Source organism: Anoplolepis gracilipes, chromosome 2 (assembly GCF_047496725.1).
Source record: "Anoplolepis gracilipes chromosome 2, ASM4749672v1, whole genome shotgun sequence".
In the NCBI taxonomy this organism is placed as follows: Eukaryota; Metazoa; Arthropoda; class Insecta; order Hymenoptera; family Formicidae; genus Anoplolepis; species Anoplolepis gracilipes.
This window is the reverse complement of record NC_132971.1, coordinates 11,518,401-11,540,430: the sequence shown is the minus strand read 5'-3', so window position 1 is coordinate 11,540,430 and position 22,030 is coordinate 11,518,401. Positions and strand designations below refer to the sequence as shown.

Below are 22,030 nucleotides of genomic sequence, written 5' to 3'. Positions count from 1 at the left end.
AGAGAGAGAGAAAGCTGTAACCCTTTTTCTCAAATATTTAGACGTCGATGCTACCGAGACGTATTTGTGCATAATTCTAATTTCTGTTCATTTGCGTGCCTCCGGGAAATGTTTGCCTAATTCCGTGAATGTACCCCCCGTCATCTTCGAAATGATAAATTCACCAAGTTAAATACTTTACTTTGTGTTATCTTACCTTCTATCTTTTTCGTCAACTATGATTTAACAGTAATGGAGCAGGGACTGATTTGTGCCATGTTTATTTAAACAAAGGCATCGAACGGAAAATATCAAACTCGCCGAGCCATTTTATTCCGGATTTTGGTACTCTCGTTTCTCGTCAATCATCCTACAAATATGAAATTACGTTATTGATAAATGTACGAATTATGAGATTTAGCAATCAATAACACACGATCGCTCAGAGCAAATAACGAACATTCGCAATTACATGACGCAAATAATTCAAAGATTCTGATACACGTTTTATATATTACACCCTCACCTTTATGTAGAGTTGTAGAGTAAAGAAAAGAACACAAGAGTTTTTGTCTGAAAATTTTCACATGCCAGCCATACCTACTCGCGGATTGCAATTTTACTCGTATTGATATTCAAACCGTTCACGAACGCAACGTACTCCAATCTCCGATAAATGAATAATTATTACGATCGCCTGATATACATAATGCAACGTATATTTACGCACTAGATTTATGGTTGTAAAACGCGAGAGAGAGACGTGAAATTCCAATGCTTAACCGACAATTACACGGCACTCGGACGATTGAACGATTCCATCGCGGATTCAGACACTCCCGGCACTTATTTACTTTACGCACGCGAGACATTTTTTCGCGCGTACGTTATTTATTCCGAAATACAACGGGACACGCGGGAAAAAGCGAAAATGTATAGTATGTACGAATATCCGTAGCCGCGTTTAGAGAGCGACGCGAACTTGACGATAATCCCACGTGTCCGAGCGACTTCGCACGCTTCAATACTTTGACGTTTCTTTCACGATCCATATGACACGCTCGGACGAACGGACAATTGATTACAATCATAGCCCGACACGTAATTCGACACTTAACTGTCTGATATACACTCGCCAGATTTCATGCAGACAAAACGGCGGACACAGATCGGATGCGAGATCTGAGATCTGAACACGCACTCGCCTCATTGCCCATGACACATGTAGTATGTAGTAACGATACTATGAAAGGTGACTCCACACGACATAAACTTTACTCCGATTTCTAATCGGGCTCTACCCCTGATTGGCTATTGGATAAGAAAAAGCTTTCGCGACTTTGCAAACTAATTAAGAGCTAATTATGTAAAATATCTATATAGTTTCTTTTCTAGAAAATATTCATGGTTTTTATGAAAAAAAAAAGAGACTCTCTCTCTGAGCTTTAAGGAGCTTTTCAGCAAGACACAGTGTAACGCAGTGTCCACTAGTGTGAGTGAGACACACTAATATGTTCTCGCTCACACTAATGGACACCGTGTCGCCTGCGATGCTTGCTGAAAGACGTCTTTACTGAAGTACTAGTAGTGTTTGATAAAAATAACCAATAATAAACCAATTAAACTAAAGAAATTTTTGCTTCGATTAGTCAACAAAAAAACCTAGGGCAGTTGAACGGATTTTAATTCAACACGGATTAATTAATCACTATTTTTCTATGAATTCAAGTCTTTTATTGGCAGAGACGATACAATGACATCATTATTCGCTTCCGAAGCGATTATACCTGCTTCAATTGAAAACGCTGTTAGAGGATTTCTAACGAAAAATCGTAAGACATGTTTATGCTGATTCTAATTTATCGAGAAAAAAAAATAACAGAGTAAAGTGTCCATTATACGTGACAAAATTTTCATCAAAATCATAAGAAATTGTAAGCGATTGAATCAAAAATTACAGTCGAGTATTCTCACACGTAGTAAAAATATTTGACCGTGATAGGTCGATTTGTTTACGGTCTGACAGTTGTGATTGAAACTTTTTCACATATATATACAATGACTTTTATTATGTCCCCTCTCTCTTTTCGTTATGACACATGGAGAATTTTCTTATCTAGTTACTGTAATTCCGTAATCTCTCCGGCAATAGGGGAGATTCTATCGCGCGCATAGTCTATCTATAATGTTTAACGTCTATGGCCCTACCGATCGTGATTGCACGAATCGCGCGATTGTAAAGAACGTCTAAAGTTGCTCGGTGGTTACCGCCAAATTCGCGTCGCTCGTTCACAACTACGTGCCTGTTCTTTTCCGCAATAACGTTACGCCTCGGAATGACGGAGGAGTAAACACGCGCATACACACGGTACGTCTCGCCTTTCGCGCGTCTCGCAAAAACATCTCGCGGATGTAAACAAACACCGAGAGCGTCTTAATCGTGCGTCGGACGATAGTCGTTCGACAGTCGTCTGAGTGTCGCGTTCATCGCCGGGAGTGTCGGTGGACGAGTCTGACCTTTGCGTTTTATATACCTGTATCAAAAGTAAAAATAATACGCAAAATATATACGTATATATATATATATCGGAAGCGCCGAATTATGCATATCGAGAACGATCGGGATGGTTAATTATTCACTCTGTGAACGGTACGGGATGAATCGTGTCATCGTGAGCGACGTCGACGTCATCGATGCCAGTGAAATTGCGATTCTCCGATAGAGTGAACGCCATGACAGATTTTTGGCGGTAACGGTCGAGGATGCAGGTCCAAAGTGAAAAGGTCCGATTTTCGCGTCTCTTACTCGTCAAAAAATCGTACATCGTGTGCAAGTATACCGGACGAATGCCGAATTATACATCACGCGAGTGTAACGGTTCATTATTTTTTTCGCATCATATCGTGTAATCGTATAAATCGTCGGGAGTGCCGGATGAATTATCGATGTCGTTTATTGTGCTTGTGAATAATGGACTCTGTGTATGTGTGACGTCTCACAGAAGTAAACGATTTGACTACAGTGGCTGTTTGGTGAGCTATTGTTAATTTTTGTTACATATAATTATATACATAATTATATATATATATATATATATATATATATATATATATATATAAGAGAAAGAGAGAGAAAAAGTAAAATAAATTTTGATAATTTTATGCAAAAATTAATATTTTATGCATGAAAGCTAACTCAGTATATATAAGCAAAAAACATAAAATCAATATTTTTAAATATTGATTTTATGCGCATTTTATGAATATTCTTCACATAATAATTTATAAACTTTTTTAAAAATATTGTCTAATAAGTAATATTACATATTTTTGAATATTTGAAAATATTTTATACATGTTACTATTTAAGTAAGAAACATAAATGTGACTCAAAGTTTATTCATTATGACATACAAGATTAAAAATTACATATTCGAAAACGTTCCATGTTATAAAATATTATTGTAATAATATTGTGTTAATGATTTCTTGCTTATACTGGGAAATTATATTTTGGTTTGTATTTATGAAAATGGAATATACAAATATTTACATATTTATTTTTATTACAGGAAGGAGGAAAGCATACATATAATATATTGATGCACACATGACAAATATCAGTTGATTAGTAAACTATTTAAACAATTGGTGAGTAAACTATTTCATATTATACATACTTTGCGCGCATTATTTATTTGCAATAAGAAAATTATTTTATGATAATCTTAATATTTATATAAGAATTATCACATATGTATATATAAATATATTACATGACACACATGCTAAATTCTTTGACAATATAAGTTTATTTGCACATAAATGTTTGCACTAACCAAATCATGTATAGATTAGATAAGATAAAATTAAGGATGATATTTATATAAGAAATGTTACATATTTTTAAATTATTGAGAAAATAAAGAAAATAATATTTATAACAAAATTAATGAGTAAACAGTAGAAATTTTACTGTAATGTAAAATTAGTTAAAATATTTATTAAAAACTTTATAAAATACACTAATTTACATCCCGTATCAATCATGAAATATTCCAAGTTTCTAATGAAATATATGTATGAAGGTTTAAACAATATATATGTGATAAATTAATAGAAAATTATTGCAAATCGATAGAAAGTTAGTCGTGCAAGTTCTTTGTATATTCGGCATCTCTTATAGTGAAATATTTTGAGAAACGTTGCAATTTTTCGCGCAAACCGGGCGTTTTACATTGCTGGTTTTGCCAGGAGGCAGCCACTATTTCCGATGGCTGAGCCTTGCCAAAGCTCAGCAGTCAACTACGATGATATATAGATATATGCATACGAGATGATATCACGAGCGGAATATTTCGAAGTTTTATTTGATTCTCGCAACGCGGAAACACGAATACGTCACTCGAAAATATAACGAAGACATTTGCTTCTGTATTCCATATACGTTAAAACGTGTAATAATTGTATAACATAATGATATTAATTTAATATTAATATAAAACCCCCATTTATTTATTTTAATTATTTTCTATTTATTTTAAATATGTACCATAATTATATTTTTTAAGATTTAAACACGATATATATTAAATAAAATTGTGTAGCTTCAATATTATTTATTTAATTTATTCTATTGAAAATTTTATAATATTACTGTAATTACTCAATTGTTAGAATTATCTATAGTGATAAGTTATCGCTTGTATAATAAATCATAATTGCTGAGCTTTGACAGGCAAATTTAACCCTGTATTAGCACGGTTTTAATTTTGTTTGTAAATATTGATATATGAGACTAACAATATGATAAATTTATTTTATTTATTTATATATTTTTGTAAAGATTAAGTTTCTCAGAATTTCTTCTCATTCCCAAATAAAATAGTTGAATTAATAATTAATTATTATTTTTTTAAATATTCAATCGCATATTTTATATATTTTTGCTGAGGAAAAATCTAAATCAAATTTAAATTTAAATTTATCGAAGAGAACATTCTTTTCTTTACACATTCTTCAATAAGCGATTTCTCATATTTATATTCGACTGTTTGTCTGAAAACAACGCGAGGCAATACAGGGTTAAACAAATTCCTGGCGTAAAACTGGCGGAGCCAGAGCTACATTTCGTGGAAACAAGACCCGGCGCTGACTCTAAATAAAGCAAGAAGGGAAAAAGGAATAGAGAGATCGAGATATATTATATATCCCCAGAACCAACGCCTATGGTCGAGCTTAATTATTTTGCGTTGCTCGCGCGCCGGCGGTTGTGGCAGATTAGAATAAAGCTCACTTTGCGGCGAGAAGACTTTGCCTCGAGAGGGCCAAACGTAATCTGAAGTTGCCAAGTGCTGGCTAGGAAAGGAAGAGGGAGCAGAGGACAGAAGGGAGAATTGGCTTGCCGGTCTCCGCTTGACTCACAGGACCCACCACGGATGAAAAAACTCCGATGGAGTTTCAACGCGGCCTCCTCGGTCAGGTCTGCCCCGAGGAAGCAGCGAGAATTTAATTAAGAATTTCCGCGGACGGCGGGGGCGCCATATTGCCGTGACACACACACGGTCACCCGGTCGCGAATCGTACGACTTTTTCTCTCTCTCTCTCTCTCTCTCCCTCCCTTCGTAGCTACTCCTAATTAAATCGAAAGAAATCTCACACTCTGCGCCGTTTCTCTTCTTTTCCCATTCGATGCACTTTTTCTCTCTATTTGTTCAGGGGCGATTTATCCCCTCTCCCCCCCCCCTTCTTGAGTCCTAGCTCTCGATCTCTCTCTTCCAATACTGGTATTCCTTCGATGCCAATTCGATGATTCTACCTGCGATAAAGTTCGCAGAAAGAAAGGAATTTATATTTTAATCTTCTTGGTAGCGAGGATTTATTTCGCTATATCATTTTTATGCATTTTTCATATTAATATATGAATAAATGATATAGTTATGTTTGAGAAGTCGTAAAATTATATCTTCTTGTTTCTCACTTAATTTTTATGTAATTTTGAAAATTTTTTGAAAAATTTTGATTATATAATATAAAAACAATTTATAATATATGTAATATTTATAAGTAATATTTTTCTTGTTATATTATCATATTATTGATATTTGATATAAGAGTGATATTGATACATTATCACATTTTTACTATAGGAATATGTTACTATATTTTATTCGTTAATTTGTTATCACGCTGATATTTTTTATAATTATTTATTATATATATATATATATCTTCAAGATTGATCCTTATAACGTATACTACAGTATTTTTCAATTTCCTCTAAGTGATAAAATATTTAGTAAAAAAAAAAAAAAAAAACCAACTGCACAATAATAAATAAATATATATAATTTATGTTACTTTTATTAATCATATTTATTAATTGAGGAATGTAATAAAAACTTCTATAAAAAATTTGTACTCTGATAAAATCTCGTAAAAACATCTCAAATATGTTTCACGTTCCACTGATTGAAAAATGCTTGATAGATAGAATAAAACATAGTTAATATACTATATGATTTATTCTATATTATTAATTTCGTCATTGGAATTTCAACATTCACTGAAATATGAAGATTTCTCGACGAAATGAATGCACTTATCGATTATTATTAACAAGAACGTTGCAATCGCTGATGTCTGCATTAATCTTATTGCATAACAGAAAGTTATATTTACGTTTTAATATAATGCTGAGTTAAATGCGATTACATTACAATGATTATATATGTAAAATGCGATTAGTGCGATTATTTTCGTTCACGTTCGCGTCGATTGCGCAATATCAAGAATAACTTTCGTGATAAAGTGACATTCTTTGACTCATCTGCTCAATAATAGATTCCAGAAGAGAATCCGTAATGCCTTTATTGCAATATTTGAAATTCCGCCGAGATTCAATAATGGCTCAATCCGCTATATTGGGTGCTGTAAGTAAATTTTAATGGAGAAGTATTGGAGTTTCAAATCATGGTTAACTAAACAACAATTACTGTTAACCGGTGACAAAATCGCTAATGACATGAACATGCCCTCTGAGTATAATTTACGATCATTTGCGATATGATGCCATATACCGCATTGTTTTTTTTTACATTTTACTTGTTTCACACGGAATATTGTTCGTACTTTTCTTTTCTCTCAGAATTTAATTTTATATTTACTACACGATTTAACAATTGCACAACAAATTACATAATTAATTATATTAATTAATATCTTTGCTGTTTAGTATTTTCGTTTACGCGCTTAATACTTAGAAAACACTGCGTAAATTTCTCGCATTTTTTTGGATTATATATTCGTATTTTAATATATGCGAACGATTAGTACTCGCATTTTATCAAACTCGTTTCGAAACACTAGATGGAAATTACGGAATGGGAAGGTACGCTGGCATTTAGGAGTTCCATTTTAAGTCCTCCTTCCTGTCCCTCTTTCTGTCACTATCGTACCTCTTACCTTTCTTCTCTCGGATGATACTACAATGCACCATTCTTCTCTTTGACGTTGATTAACGATTCTTTGGTAAAATATATATATATATGCATATATATATATATATATCCATGCGTAAAAAGTAGTATCTATTTCCTCGCATAATACCTTTGCGCTCGATGCTTGAACCCAGTTCTCAAAGAAAAAAGGTCTATCCGAACATATTATAACAAGTATCGTTATGTTGAAATGACATTTGTCTCGGAAAATGATGATGAAATCTCTTGCGTCGCGATAAAATTTTTACTACATTTCGTGTAAGTTAAGAAAGAATGTAACAAAATATCCAACAAATAAGTTAAAAATTCAAACTTTTTAATATTTGCTACGATTTTATAAAGATAAAATATATACAAGTATTTATTTTTATTTATTTTTGTTTAAGATATTAAATAAAAAAAAAATATATATATATATATATATATAATTTTATAATATAAATATCCATATCAATTTTCTCACATATTATAAAGTTTTTTTAGTATTTATTAAAATTTTTATATTCGTTTAAATGCTTTGCGAAATATAAAAATATATAAATTTTTTTTAACCGAGATATTTATTATATTAAATATATTATGAAAATATAATACGTCTATGTCTACGAGTTTCTTGTAGGAAAATAGCAAAGTTGAGGGAATTTTAGAGAAAGATATAAGACAGCCTTCTATACAACCCGTTTTTATTATAAGCTTGAATTATATATTAAATAGTATTTTATGTTAAATATATAACTCAAGTCTCAAATATACCTCTACACATCTTATACATATCATCAAACATATGTGCTTACATGCGCGTATATCTGGAAAGAAAAATAATAATATGCTATAATAGGGCTACAAGAAGAATTAATGATTAAATCGCGTCAATGTATCATCGCTCTTTGCCGCTCTTTGCGCGTGTGTAAAAATTTCGTGAAAAAAAAATGGAAAACGAAAGAAAAACATAGCGAGAGACATTCCTTGCGCGAGAAAACGAATATTCGCAAGACACGCTCCATACATATTTCTTTGCAATTGGATCGCTCGATGCGATTGCAATTGATTGCTTCGGGATCGCCAATCGATAGGAATCTGTCACCTTTCGATCCGACAAGCGGCGATCAACACAATGCTCGCATTTCCCATCCTCCTTTCTTCTTGTGCTATTAATATTGACTATATAATTATCAGAGCCGAGATGCGTTCTCGCGTTTTCATAAACACTACTTTATGTATCGCTAAGTAATATTATACTTGCATCGCGTATATACGTAAGAGAGAACAAGTTCGAAACAGATTTTTCTTCTGAAACTTTCATCCTCGATCGAGGATATTACCTATTTGAATCAGTTTTTCCTTTTACTTTGGAAATAACTATTTTTGAACAATTGACCTATCTAATGTGAAAATTTTATTAAATCTTTTCGCACTTGACCGCTCTTTTATACAGTTGATCGATTTGTCTAAAGTATTTCGTTAAGAAACGCGATGTAAATCAGACGATTCGCCATTTCGAAATCATCTCGTAGAAGAAGCTCGTCGTTACAATTATCGTGCTAAGTCGCGATCCTCGTCTTGGTCTTGCAGACGCGCGTCTGTCGCGATAAAAAAAATCGCGTCGACGTTCGAGGCGGAAGTCCCCGACAGCAGCATGTAATTTACACGTCGCGAACATACGAGAAATTATTTTCGAAAAAATCATCGAACGACTCCTTTTGCAATCTTGAACGTCATGAAGGAACTCAGGTATCGAAGATACATAACAAGCACCAGTTTCACAATTATCTCGTGGCAAGAATTATCGCGAAAAGGCAAATCTTAAACAGAAAGATATTTTTTCAATTTTTCTCTTTTTTTTTTTAATTTTTCAAATGTCGTCCTTCAAAAAAAATAAATCAGACTATTAATTGTGTGTGTGTGCACTTTTCAAAAAATCTAAAAATAAAACCAAAAATAATGACATACATATATTAGAAATGTTTACTAAATCTCATACATATTACTGTATTTATTTAGCGAATATCGGCAAACAATTGTGAAGCTAGGTTTGTTAGGTAAAAATTTTGCGAATTATGTCGAAAAGATTGACTTTTTTCAGGATTGTATTATCGACACTATCACACGCTAAATTGTCGCTTAAAGCCACGTTGTATATGTGTAACAATGTCGCAACTTCTTTTTACGCACTCTATATTCAGTGGACGGATACACGAGCTATAATAATTTTGCCTAAATAGTTTTTGTTCCTCGTGCGTGATTTTCGAAGTGAGACGCGAGTGTAATTTTTTCTAAAAAAAAGTTCCACTTCCGTGTTTTCGTCTTCGATGACGAAATCATGCTCGGTACATATGGAACTAATGCATTTTAATGACGTTTTAAAATCCATTTCGGTCGAAAATCAAGCACGCTCGTGTGACAGAGAGTGACTTTTTTTTTTTTTTTTTTTTTTTAAACGTCGGTTCAGTGATCGCAGTATAGCGCATTTCCCTTTTCAATAATTGAGGCGATTTCGGAAGAAAAAATCATTTATTTGATTCCAGCGCACATACATGTTTTTGAACTTCATTATAGATTTTGCGCTTTTTACAAAAATTCATTGGTTTGCATGCACAGAAATATATATATATATATATATATATATATATATATATATATACACATATATATATATATATATGCATGCACAGAACATATACTCCTTTCACTTAACTTAACAAGAGAATAATAAAAATAAGATTTTTCTTATACAAAATCGAAAAGATCCGAATATCGAAAATATTATTAGAGAAGAAAAATTCAAAACACATCCTCTTTAGAAAAGATTTTAAACCTATTTTAGCGATGCGCTTACAATAATGCCAATTTTTCGCAATAATTGTGCATTTTCACCATTCAAAATCTTCATCCTGAAATTGTCCATCATTTACTACTTCATGTTTCACGTCATGAAAAAAGACTATCTGTCCCCAGTGTCACACGTGTGTTTAGTATGTAAATCAGCTCCGTCCCTAAATGCTAATTACGGTAATTACGTTATGAACACTTACGAATATAACTTCGTACACTTGCACCAAAACGGAAAGCTCGTATTTCATGTTTCTGTGTATCTTAAAACTGGGAAACTTTTAAGGATAGCCGAAGCGTCTGAACTCGACTAACATTGATATAAAATAATATTTTGAAATATTATTAATTAAATGTAATAAATAAATTATATATATATATATAATATAATAGTTATTTTTTTTTAATTATAAGACTCTAAAATTATATCACGTATCTTTATTCTATTATTACTTGAAAAATTATCGAATTATCATTATATTCGAATAAATAGAAAAATCTGCCACATTCGCACGATATTTTATTTATAAAAAAAAAAAATTAAATGTTTTCATCAAAAAATTACAGTTGAACGAAATAATTCACATAATTCTCTTTTACGTTTCGTATGATGGCCATTGTTAGTCGTTCAGGTTGATCGGCATGCATGCTTATCGCATAGGCGGTAAGTTTCAGTCGAACGGGATCCGCTGTCGGTATCGACGTACGCACATAGGTACTCTAAACTTAACATATTTATGTCGATAGAATTGACCTCATTTTGCTTGTTACGGTTATTTATAATACTCCGATTCTGTCCTGTTTGCACGTAATAGATGCGCCGAGAATTTCTCACGATGTCAAATATCGGACATCTACAAAAGATCGACAATCGATTGAATATTTCCTTCGATATCCGCATTTTCCACTATGCTTCGCTATGTCGATTACACCTTTAACGACATTATTCTGTTGGTGTATTTAAATAAAGCGTTCCTCGAAGGTGTATGCTTGTTATTAAATTTTCGTATTAATAATTTGATTAATTAATCGTTTTAAGATGTATTACAATTTCAGAGCAGATGATTTTATCTAATAAAGCACGAAGCATAGTGGATTTAGACAGATGAATTTTGCTCTTAATGCGCGTTCTTCCGCAGAAAACTACAACAATCTATTTTTCCGGATAATTTTTATTATATTGTTTTTTACTGAATAAATTATATCATTTCGTATAATTGTGTGGCAAATTAAACGAATCGACTGAAAAACGCGATTAAGAGTTCAAATCTCAATCGAATTATCGTAGAAACTATCTTCGTAGCTAGGACACCAACTAATTTGTCAACGTGCACAACGCGATTTATCTCTAAAATTCGTAAAAACTTGACCGCGCTATCAACTATAGAGTCACCTGTAAGCTCGAATTTACCGTTGCTGAGTCGACAAGAGTCAGGCTTGTTCGTCTTAAGCACCTAGAGCATACGCCTCGCAAATTACTCGATTTCGAAAGAAATCCTGCTAGGACACCCGGGAAGAATCTAAGAATATCCAGATAACCGTGCTATACAGAATATCGTTTCCGCGTGGGCGTGTCGCTTCATTACGTTGGGACAATAGCAGTATGAATATTAATATTTAACAAATTCGTCTAATCTCTCTTCGATCTCCTTCGATCTCACGAGACAGACTTGACCCGCACTTGACATGTACTCTCGCTCTAGTTTCTTCTGCAACACTGGTCACAGACTCGAGAACGTCATTATCGATCTCTATCTCGGCCGCAAGTGTCAGAAAGTGTTTCGCGGTTGGGCTCTTCGTCCAAATTCGCGGGATGACTCCAAAAAGTTCCAGGCGTCATGCGATTTACTAGTTAAATAATCGACGATGCGTCGCGATCGACGAATATCACACAGTATATACTAATCTTTTCAATTCATCACAAACATTTGTATACGAGCTCTAGAGTTCTCGATCGCTCTAAGATAGCAAAAATAAGCATTTATACATCCAGGTCTAGAACTTTTCGGATGTACTTCGCAGTCGCGATCATCTATAACGCGATTAATGTTTTTTCTTGATCACCATGTGAGCTTAACTATTTTTCAATTTATATTTAATTTTATTAAATATATAAATTGAAATTAGACTTTATTAATATAATTCGAAGAGGTTTAAAAAAAAAATCTTTTTTTTTATGAATATTTTATATTTAATTGAGTCCTGAAAGTCATCAGCTGGAAACTTTTTCCACAGCGAGAGAGGGAAATCTCGAAAAAACGTTTGCAGCGACTCGGGATTTTTATCTCGACGACGAATTCCGACACTCTCGGCCCGTTTACTTAGCAGCGACATCGATTAACGATTATTATTCCGCCGACGAGAAAGATACAAAGTAATATATATTTACCTAGGGAAAAGCACCAATGAATCGTGAACGTACAGCTTTCAGCTGAATGTACTTTTCTCTCATTCTCGCTCTCTCTCTCTTTTTTTCTGCTCTTCTTCTTCGTTTTTTTCCTAAAGTCGATACAGCAGATTTCAAGTACCGCGACGTTAGAATCGTGTCGCGGATTCGTCCATTGATCGATGACTAAACTTACACTTTTACATTATCTACTGGTAATAGCGGTTTACTTATATATTAGTTGTACCTAATGCTTACCTTAAACGTAACCTAAATATAAGCTAAATATATTATATATAATATATATTGTACGTACTATATATATGTATAACGTGTAACACAAACGTACAATATTTACTGTATAGAGTATATTCAATATTTTTTCTATTTAATATCTCATATATATATATATATATATATATATATATATATATATATATATTATATATTTATATATATATATATATACATATATATATATACATATATATATGTATATATATATATATATATAACGCTGCTAGCGACTGCTTTTTCGTATTCACCTCTGCGTTACTTTAATTACATGTACAATAATAATGTATATCTTTCTTTTATATTTATTTATATATATTTATATATATGTAATATATTTATATTTCTTTGCACACACAATGCGTCCTTTCGGAAGTCCACGCGCGATTAATGCTTGACACATATTTTTTTTTTTTTTTTTTTTTTTTTTTTGAAGCACAGCTTCAAAATTTTAAATCTTTCTAATAAAGTATCGGAAGTTTACTCATTATTCTTGACTAAACTCGCAACACAAAAATATAAAGTTCTTCTCATTTTGGTTAAACGTGATTGCTCGCTCTTGTAATTGTAAATAAAGTAGTGCATTTCACACATTCGAGAACAAAAACAAAGAGGTAGATAACTAAATTTAGAGCAAGTATCTAGATCTCTGAGACAGAGATTTTGTATTGAAAAAGATAAGAACAAAAAAAGGTGCACATTTTCAATTGATTCAACGAAATTTGCGCTTTTGTCTGGAACAAATCACGTTTAAAAACGATGAGAAGTAAAATGTACTTAATAGCACATATAGTGTCGGATTTAAAAAGGGCGCATTGTGCAGAGCGATAGCGTGCACCTTAGAGCGTTATGAGGTTACTTTTACAGACGACAGAGATCGTTGTACGCACGGCCTTGTACGTCGGCGAGCCTTAACTTAACTCTTCATCGTCCCTTTTCCGCCTTGCCCTTCACCCGCACACTTCACCGCCGTGTCCTTACAAATAATATATGTATATTATACATACGCAATTATATTCAATTATAGCAACTGCGCGACGTGATTCAGGATCACGTCTCGTTGTAAAATCTAAGTTTAACCCAGACCGACGCGTCTTACACTTTAAAAATTGACTTGGATGCCGCCCGATCGCGGGATCGAAAAGGATCCTTGGAAGGTCCTTGAGGAAATCGCATGAAAAAAATCACGCGGAGAACTTGAACCGGTGCGTATTTTCAATTAGCAAATTTAATCTACAAGAAGCTCTAAGCGCGCGCTTATTTAAATTATTATTTGTTTTGGCGGTTTAATGTCTTGGCGGTTCGAGCCCTCGATTTTAAAGGTCGGAGACGCTTCGTGAATCGGGATGCACGCGAGGTTACGGCTCTGAAAATCCTTCTTTCAATGATTTATAAAGATCCGATGATGCTTTTGTATTCGCAATTGTCGTTAACAGCAAATTGCAATTGTATTATCATCGAAATGGATCGGCAGAATTTCTTTGAGCAAAACGTTATTTTAATATCTTGTTGTTGTAAGTATAACACTCTCATTACGAAATAAATGATCAATATTATTCAAAGACAAATTATCCCTTAAAATCCGGATTGTATATTGTGAAAAAAATTTATAATTTTTTTTTCATATATTAAATTAAATGTTTTCCATTATCTATATAAATATATCCAAGTAAATTATTAAAAACAAAACTTTGAATCCCCGTATTACATAGCTTATGAAAAATGAAGATAAATTTTTTTAATTTTTAATAACACTGGATTTTTTGAAAAAAAAAAAAAAAAAAAAATGTTACTTCCTCCGGAAACTTAAAAGTTAATTACCAAAATAATTTTTTTGTAATAAAAATAAACACAAGTAAATTTTTGGTATCAGATCTAGTCGAATAATCTATTACGAAAATATGTTCGCAAATTCACGAGAGCTCATAATTTCGTAGTTGTCCGCCAGCAAAATAAATCGTCTCCGACTTGTTTTGAGCAGCAGCTCACTTTGGAAAAAGTCGAAGAGACTGTTGATGAAGCGATGATGAAGCCCTCGCCGACGTTGATCGCGCACGCAGCGTTTTAGTTTCTTGCACCACAATTGCACTAGCGTAAATTGGCATTTTTGAAGTACGTATTTCGTCGTGATCTGGCATCATTATGTCTATATCTTATCACAAGTCGTCGGTTCACCCTTTCGTCCTCGGCGTGCCGAACATCTGCAACAGAGAAAACGAACCACATCATTATCCAGTCATTTTTACAAAAGTCGCGATTTTTCCATGAGATATAAGTTATGCAAGAATGACTTCTGAAATTATTTTTTTACAAGTTACTAAACGGAACTAAAAATTATACATAAATACTTGATTCGATTGAAACAAATTGCTATAAAAAATTCTTTACAACAATAGTAATATTTAAAAATATTTACGTTTACTTATTTGTTAAATAAATTTATAAAATGTACATATAAATATAGAAGCTTTTTTACTAATAAATTTATTCGTACGTACGCAAAGAATATTTCTTACTTTACGCGTTTTAAGATGAGCTGCGATTTATAATTAGGTATAACATGTTTGGCTAAAAAAGATCTAACATTTGAATAAATACATAATTTCCAAATTACCGCCAAATTAATTGCCTTGGGAAAATAAAAGTTTCAGACAATAATTATATTCTAAAGTGCAAACGCATCATAAAATTGGTACTAGATGAACAGTTAGCGAATAAAAAGATAATTAATAGATAATTTTTATCGTATTATTATACCAAATGGAGTTAAAGAATTATATTTAATTCATTCTGTACTATTGATTTAATCAGATCAACATTCAATTAAAAAGAGTATCAAATAATGAAATGAATGAAATATTAGGAAAAATAAGGACAATCATAAAAGAGAAAAGAGTCTGTGAAGAATACGCAGTTGACGTTTAAAATAACTTATATTTTTATATTAAAAATATGCTTTAAACATACATATATTTTAAAAATCTCAAAATTGCAACTTTATCATTTTTCGTAAACTCTCTTTTATCAATCTGGGTTTTTAAATATAGCGCATGCTTCAAAATGTAATTTTGAATTTCTTTTTTGAATTAAGATCCATAAGATATAATTGACGTTTAGCAAAATGATATTCGACAACGTGCGTTCGATTGATGCACTCTCAACTGAACTCAGTCAGCAGAGGCTGTTTCAACGCGATCTCCCGAAAGACGAAAACTTCCGAGACTGTTCGACTACTAAAGGGTCGCTTCTGCTATTTTCCACGCGCTTGATCCATTGCCCTAAATTGGTCCAGCTTCGCGACGAACAATTCGACCCCGAAGAAATCGACCGTGGCAACCAACTTTTTCATTCCTGATATTGAAAAGTTTCCCTTCGGCCGCGGCAGACAGCGAAATCAAAATCCTTCTCTCTCGACGCGATCTCTCGACGTTTGTCGGGACGGTCGACTACGGGGGCGACCGGAAGCGACAGTTTTGCAGATTGGTTAAAGGGCGAGGAGAAAGGGATCGTTGGATCGCATTAGGAAGAACGAAGAAGGGCGACACAAGCGAGAGACAAGGAGCCATTGCTCGGAAAGAAAGTAAGGAGTTAGGTGGAGATGACGTAACATCGCATCGTTATATTAGGTTGTTACAAAAATCACGTCGATTTCTGCGAGAGTAACTCTTCTTACAAAAGCGCGAGAAACTTTGGTAACACAGTTTTCAGAAAGATTCCGACAAGAAATTGCAGATGATGAGCAATGAAGCGCGACTTCGTGTAGTGAAGTAGGAACGAGTAGTTGATAAATATCCATGATGCGTGTAAGCCACTCGAACGATATAGTGTATATCTATAATCAAAACTGTGTTACACAAAAATTTTTTCTATTCATAATATAAATTTGGAATAGCAAAAATGTAGATAAATAACAAAGAAAGAAGAATGGCAGGAGACAAATAAAGACGAAAAATCAAGTAGTTTCCTTCAAAGGAAGAAGAGAACAAGGACGACAGGATAAGATTAAGATAAAGAGTGAATGAAGAAGGATGATACGCGGAAAGATGTACATTTTGAGTGGATGGGTGTATGTATGTATGTATGTGTGCGTGTATGAAAGGAGTAAAGTAGTAAGGATGTGATGAGATAATAAATATCGAGAAAGATGGGCAAGGTAAAAGCAGCGAGTATTGTACAAAAAAAGACTACGGTAAAGAGAGCAACGATGTAACGTGATAATAAATATCGGGAGACACAGAAAAACACGTGGGAGTGAGGAACTTCTCCCAGCTCGAAGGACGCAAAGGACCGAGGATAGCAGGATCAAGATCGAAGTCGAAGTAAGAATAATGCATAAACCAGCGGAGCTAACAAGGTCGACGAAACAGGATCAAGATAGGGATTCAAAATAAAAAAAAAAAAAAAAAAAAAAAAAAGAAAAACTCGAGGCGAAGTTAGGGTACAAGGACAACAACCTGGGGTAATAGATACCAGAATATTCTCCAATCAAGACACAAGAAAAGAAGAAGACGACAAAGAAGTGGAATCGAAGGGACGCAAGGATGAACCAGGTAACGGATATCAAGTTAGAAGTCCAAGACAAAAAAATAGAGAAGAAAGAAGAAACTACACGAAGTAGCACAAAGTTGAAAGCAAGAGAGAGAGAGAGCTTGCGATCGAGGCATTGTTTAGCAAGAAGTTGATAGCCGATACTGGTAGAGAGATGCACGCGAACCTGCTCGACAGGGGGAGAGGAAGAGAGGATTTAGGGGGACGAGCAGAGTCCTCGTCGTCGCCATCGTCGTCGTCGACGACGTGATTTACATGCCGAGGTGGCTTTTACCGCGCGCGCCTCTCGTGCGAATGTGTTGGTACGACGACACATAGTTCGATCGCGAATATTTGTGTATGTGGGTAGGCGTGTGTGTGTGTGTGTGTGTGTGTGTATGTGTATGTGTATGTGTGGATGTGCGTTGTGTGTGCATACAAGGCTGCGACCGCTGTCGGCGGCTAGCTAACGCCGAAATCCGGGAATTGGGTTTCGCGTCGGCGGCGGGGCGGCGTCATTACTTTGTTTATGAGAACGGGAACGCGCTGAGACAGCGAAGAAAAAGTGTCCCGTACGGGTAGATCCGGACGGGCTAATATTTACCGGACGGATGGTAGTAGCGACGAGAGCGGCGAGCGTAGCGTTTCATCTCTCGATTTTTTCCCCCAGCTTTATGCATGCGGCTGATCCACTTTGTGAGCGACGACCAATCGCCACCCGCCCCCTCCCCCACGTCCACCCCCGCCCGCGCGCATTGGCAGCATACCAATACCAAACCGATTTCCGTTGTTCGTTCGGCCGATGTATGTACTTCGTTCACTGGTGTATTTTTTCCCTTTTGTCACTTCCGTTTCGTTCTGTCTTTCTATCAGAGAGAAAGATTCGCGGGAGAGAGAGAGAGGATAATGCAAAGGTAGTTTCATAGAATATAGGAAAAAGATAGAGATATATGAGAGATCAAGCTAAAAGGAATAAAATCTTAAGACATTTTTTATTTAGTTAAGAAAAAAGGAATTTTGAAACATTCTAAAAATTTTAGAGATTTAAATAATTAAATAAGCATACGTAAGTAATAATTGGCACGTTATTTTAATCGTATTATAGATGAATATTTAAAAAAAACTATTTAACAATCTATTAAATGAATAAAACATAAAGAGTAAAATTATTATTTCACAAATTATTTTTTTCATAGTTAATTTAGAAAAAATGATATTAACCAATTTCAAAAATTGGATCTGTCGCTTATATTTTCCTTGTAAATATTTTCTTATTTCAATTCCCTGTATTCTATTATACCTTTCTCGTAAATTCTTACCGATTATTCCTATTGTAATCTTAAGCAAAATGTTGTTGAAGATGTTGATTCGAATGAGAAGACAGGAAATGTATACTCAACCTAAGTACAGGGCAAGGGTGGTGAACGAAAGAGAGAGAGAGAGAGAGAGAGAGAACTAACGGAAGGAGAGAAAGTGAAAGGAAGGAACTGTATATCTTGGAGTTCAGCACCGATTTTACACTAAAGGACCTAAATCCACAAGCGAATTGAATTGCGCTTTAACTGTCGTGATATATGTATAATACTTTATTATGTATAACGTTATTACGAGAATATAATTGTTGAATATAATTGCCAATGATTACATCCAACTGCATGTTCAATACTTAGTTTAGAATTGATGCATGATTAACTAGTGTGAGGAATTAAAATAAAAAAGAATAAAATAAAGTCCCTTAGAAAATTTGTCATTTAATTAAAAAATTTTGCTTTGAAAAAGTCTAAAGATACTAAAAATTCTGAGATTCAGATAATTAAATTCGCACACACAATCAGATAATCAACACGTTATCTTACAATCTTAAATTAACTCATATAAAGCGATAGATAAATCTCTTACGATATAGCAGAGATATAATTTAAATATATAATTAGCTACTCGAGAAGACAAACGTTTTCATTAAATCTTAAAAACTGGCAACTGAGAGCCAAAGGTAAAATTCCGGAAATCTAAAAATCCAGGATCTCTTGAAGATTCGACGCGCGATTTTCCTGACACGTGTCTCGCGTGGAAATCCGGTGTTCCGGTGGATTTAGACAGCGATGTGTAGGATGGAGGGAAGAATGGTAGCCGGTCGCTCATTCATTCGCGCACGTACAAAAGCTCTCGTAGCGGGATGAAAGATCGGGCGTCGATGCTAAAGCGCGGCCTCCCTCCTCGTCCGGACCTGCTAATGGATTCTGCACTCTCTGATGTCATCTTTCTTTTTTTCACCGGCTCTGCTCGAACCCATATACTTTCCGCTTCCTGCGTCTCCTCGGCTCCAGGTGCTTACGTTTCGCGTTTTCGCAGGACATAATGTATAATTGGGCAAATCATCAATTCGCTCATGCGAATTGGAAAGAAAAGTTGGAACGTTTTTACGATCGCATTCATTATTATACTAGATAAGATACCGGAAATATATCAGCGTTACGTTCGAGTAGGACTTGCTAAGTATTTAATGGATGGCGCTTAAATAGTTAACGTAGAAGGAGAAAGATCCGAGTGCAGATAACGGACATAGATCTTTGGAGAAACGGAGAGGAACGGAGAGAGATTTCTCTTTTCCGGATTTATGTTTTCATCACAATTGACGATGAAGTTTGAATCAGCGACAATTTCACGAAGAAAACGTCTTATTGCTCGCGATTTTATTTTCGATTCTCAAGAGTTTATCGAGCGTTTATCCTTTCCTCTCTTTGATCGTATAATCGCGGTAATTCAACGAGCATCGTCGCGATTGCGTCGTCGATAAAAAAAAAAAAAGAGTACAATTAACCGAAATTATATCAATGGCGCGGAAGTAACGTTATTTCCGTCCCAATGAAACTGGCGGTAGACTTTTCTTTCCGACGATAATTAACCGTCGCGTTGCAAACATCCAATTGCGAATTTCCGGATTTTATCTCGCGAAGAGTGAGATTTTATTCCGCACGATTTGGCGAATTACCATTACCGAAGCGAATCGTTTTTCATACAGCGTAACTCGTAACAAATGTTCCGATGTTGGTTCGTGTAAAAAGATTTTTCGCAACATAAAAAGTATCTTGACACGAAAATTACGTTGTGACACAGTAAAGAATTTTCGTGATTGTTAATTATAATGTTTATGTATTTTTAGTCCTGTAGTTAAACGTTGCTAAATAATAGTATTGTTATTAATAGCTGAAATTTTTCCTACGGTTCGTAAAGAGAAATGAGATTTTTCGCACGTTTTACAAAATATTATTAATGTCTATAACTTGCGAGCAAAGTAAATATTTACGAATAATACAATGCGTGTACGAGTATATGCTAGCATTCATGTTTCATTCTAAGTCAAACGTCATTAATTATGACTTAAGCACACATATAGAGCGCGTATAATTGCACTAATAGTGACATTAATTATAATGGTACTGATATTTCAAAATAAATATTATCGAATATTCTGTTTTTGAATAGTCAGTTTTTGAAATAAGACAATTATCTATTTTTTCTTTGCTTAAATAGAAGCTAATAAATATTCAATATCTTGTTTGAAGAAAGACATTTTTTAAAATACATTTCTAAGATACAAAGTTATATTTGGAATTTTTTTAGAATAATTAGCGATTTATTCGAATATATATCGATATGTACATACATCGTACATCTTATATTCATGATATTTTTTTTATTTTCCTTTAAATATATAGTTGAATCTAAATAGAAAAATTTTATTAGAAAAAAAGCATGAAATAGATATATGTGATCGTTACATGTTTTAGCGATATATTTGTTCGATATGACACACCGTTTACGGAACATGCAAATTTAACTACAATACCGTGCAATAATTTTGATTCTAACGTTTACTAAAAAAAAGTAATACTTTTATATATATATATATATATATATATATATATATATATATATAATATATATATATATATATATATATACGTTGTATTTCGAACACGTTGTTAAATAGAAACTTGGAAAATACGCACGCTAGTTTTCTCCGTATTTAAAAGAGTGAGCATTAGCAATACTTACAGCTCTTGTATCAATTACACGGTTATACATCGAATCAACCTTCCATTTCGGCCATCCATTACTACAACTCGGAAACACGTTCAATATACGAAGAGAGCGGTCGGGCGGATTCAATTTGAAAAAATAGGTTGCGTTAGCTTTGCATAGAGCACAGTTTTTTATATTTTTAATTTCCATCCCGGGACAGAGCGCCATTTCTATCTGTCACTGACACCGAGAGTCCGGTGGTAGGCAGGCAGGAAGGGAGGGGAGAGGGAGGATAGTGGTGGCGTACCATGCCGATGTATGATCTGCCTGCTGATATATGGCAGTAACGTGAGCAAAAATGCGGGCCCGATTGAATTACATTGAGTTACGTGTCGTTACGCAATGTATCTAGGAACGGGCGAGGAGAGAATACGGCGGCGGGGGAAGGAAGGGATAGAGGAGAGAGAAGAGGGACAGCGCGGAGGGGAAT

At 34.1% G+C, this 22,030-nt stretch overlaps 1 protein-coding gene and 1 long non-coding RNA gene across 5 annotated transcripts in view; one reads left to right on the top strand and one right to left on the bottom strand.

Moving 5' to 3' along the window:
- The first annotated feature begins 2,220 nt into the window (after positions 1–2,220).
- LOC140675037 (uncharacterized) overlaps positions 2,221–22,030 on the top strand; it is an 84,876-nt gene continuing 65,066 nt past the window's right edge. Inside the window, exons 1-2 of one of the 2 annotated variants that reach the window (XR_012048308.1) lie at positions 2,221–3,012; positions 3,552–3,630. This is a non-coding gene — a long non-coding RNA (uncharacterized lncRNA). The remainder of the gene's footprint in view (positions 3,013–3,551; positions 3,631–22,030) is intronic. The other variant, XR_012048307.1, reaches the window with a different exon arrangement.
- Foxo (forkhead box, sub-group O) overlaps positions 13,437–22,030 on the bottom strand; it is a 157,180-nt gene continuing 148,586 nt past the window's right edge. For all 3 annotated transcript variants that reach the window (XM_072909024.1, XM_072909042.1, XM_072909033.1), the window contains one exon: positions 13,437–15,188. Coding sequence is in view for 1 of the 3 variants with exons in the window: in XM_072909042.1 (XP_072765143.1) it covers positions 15,159–15,188 (30 nt within the window). In the remaining 2 variants the exon portion in view is untranslated. The remainder of the gene's footprint in view (positions 15,189–22,030) is intronic.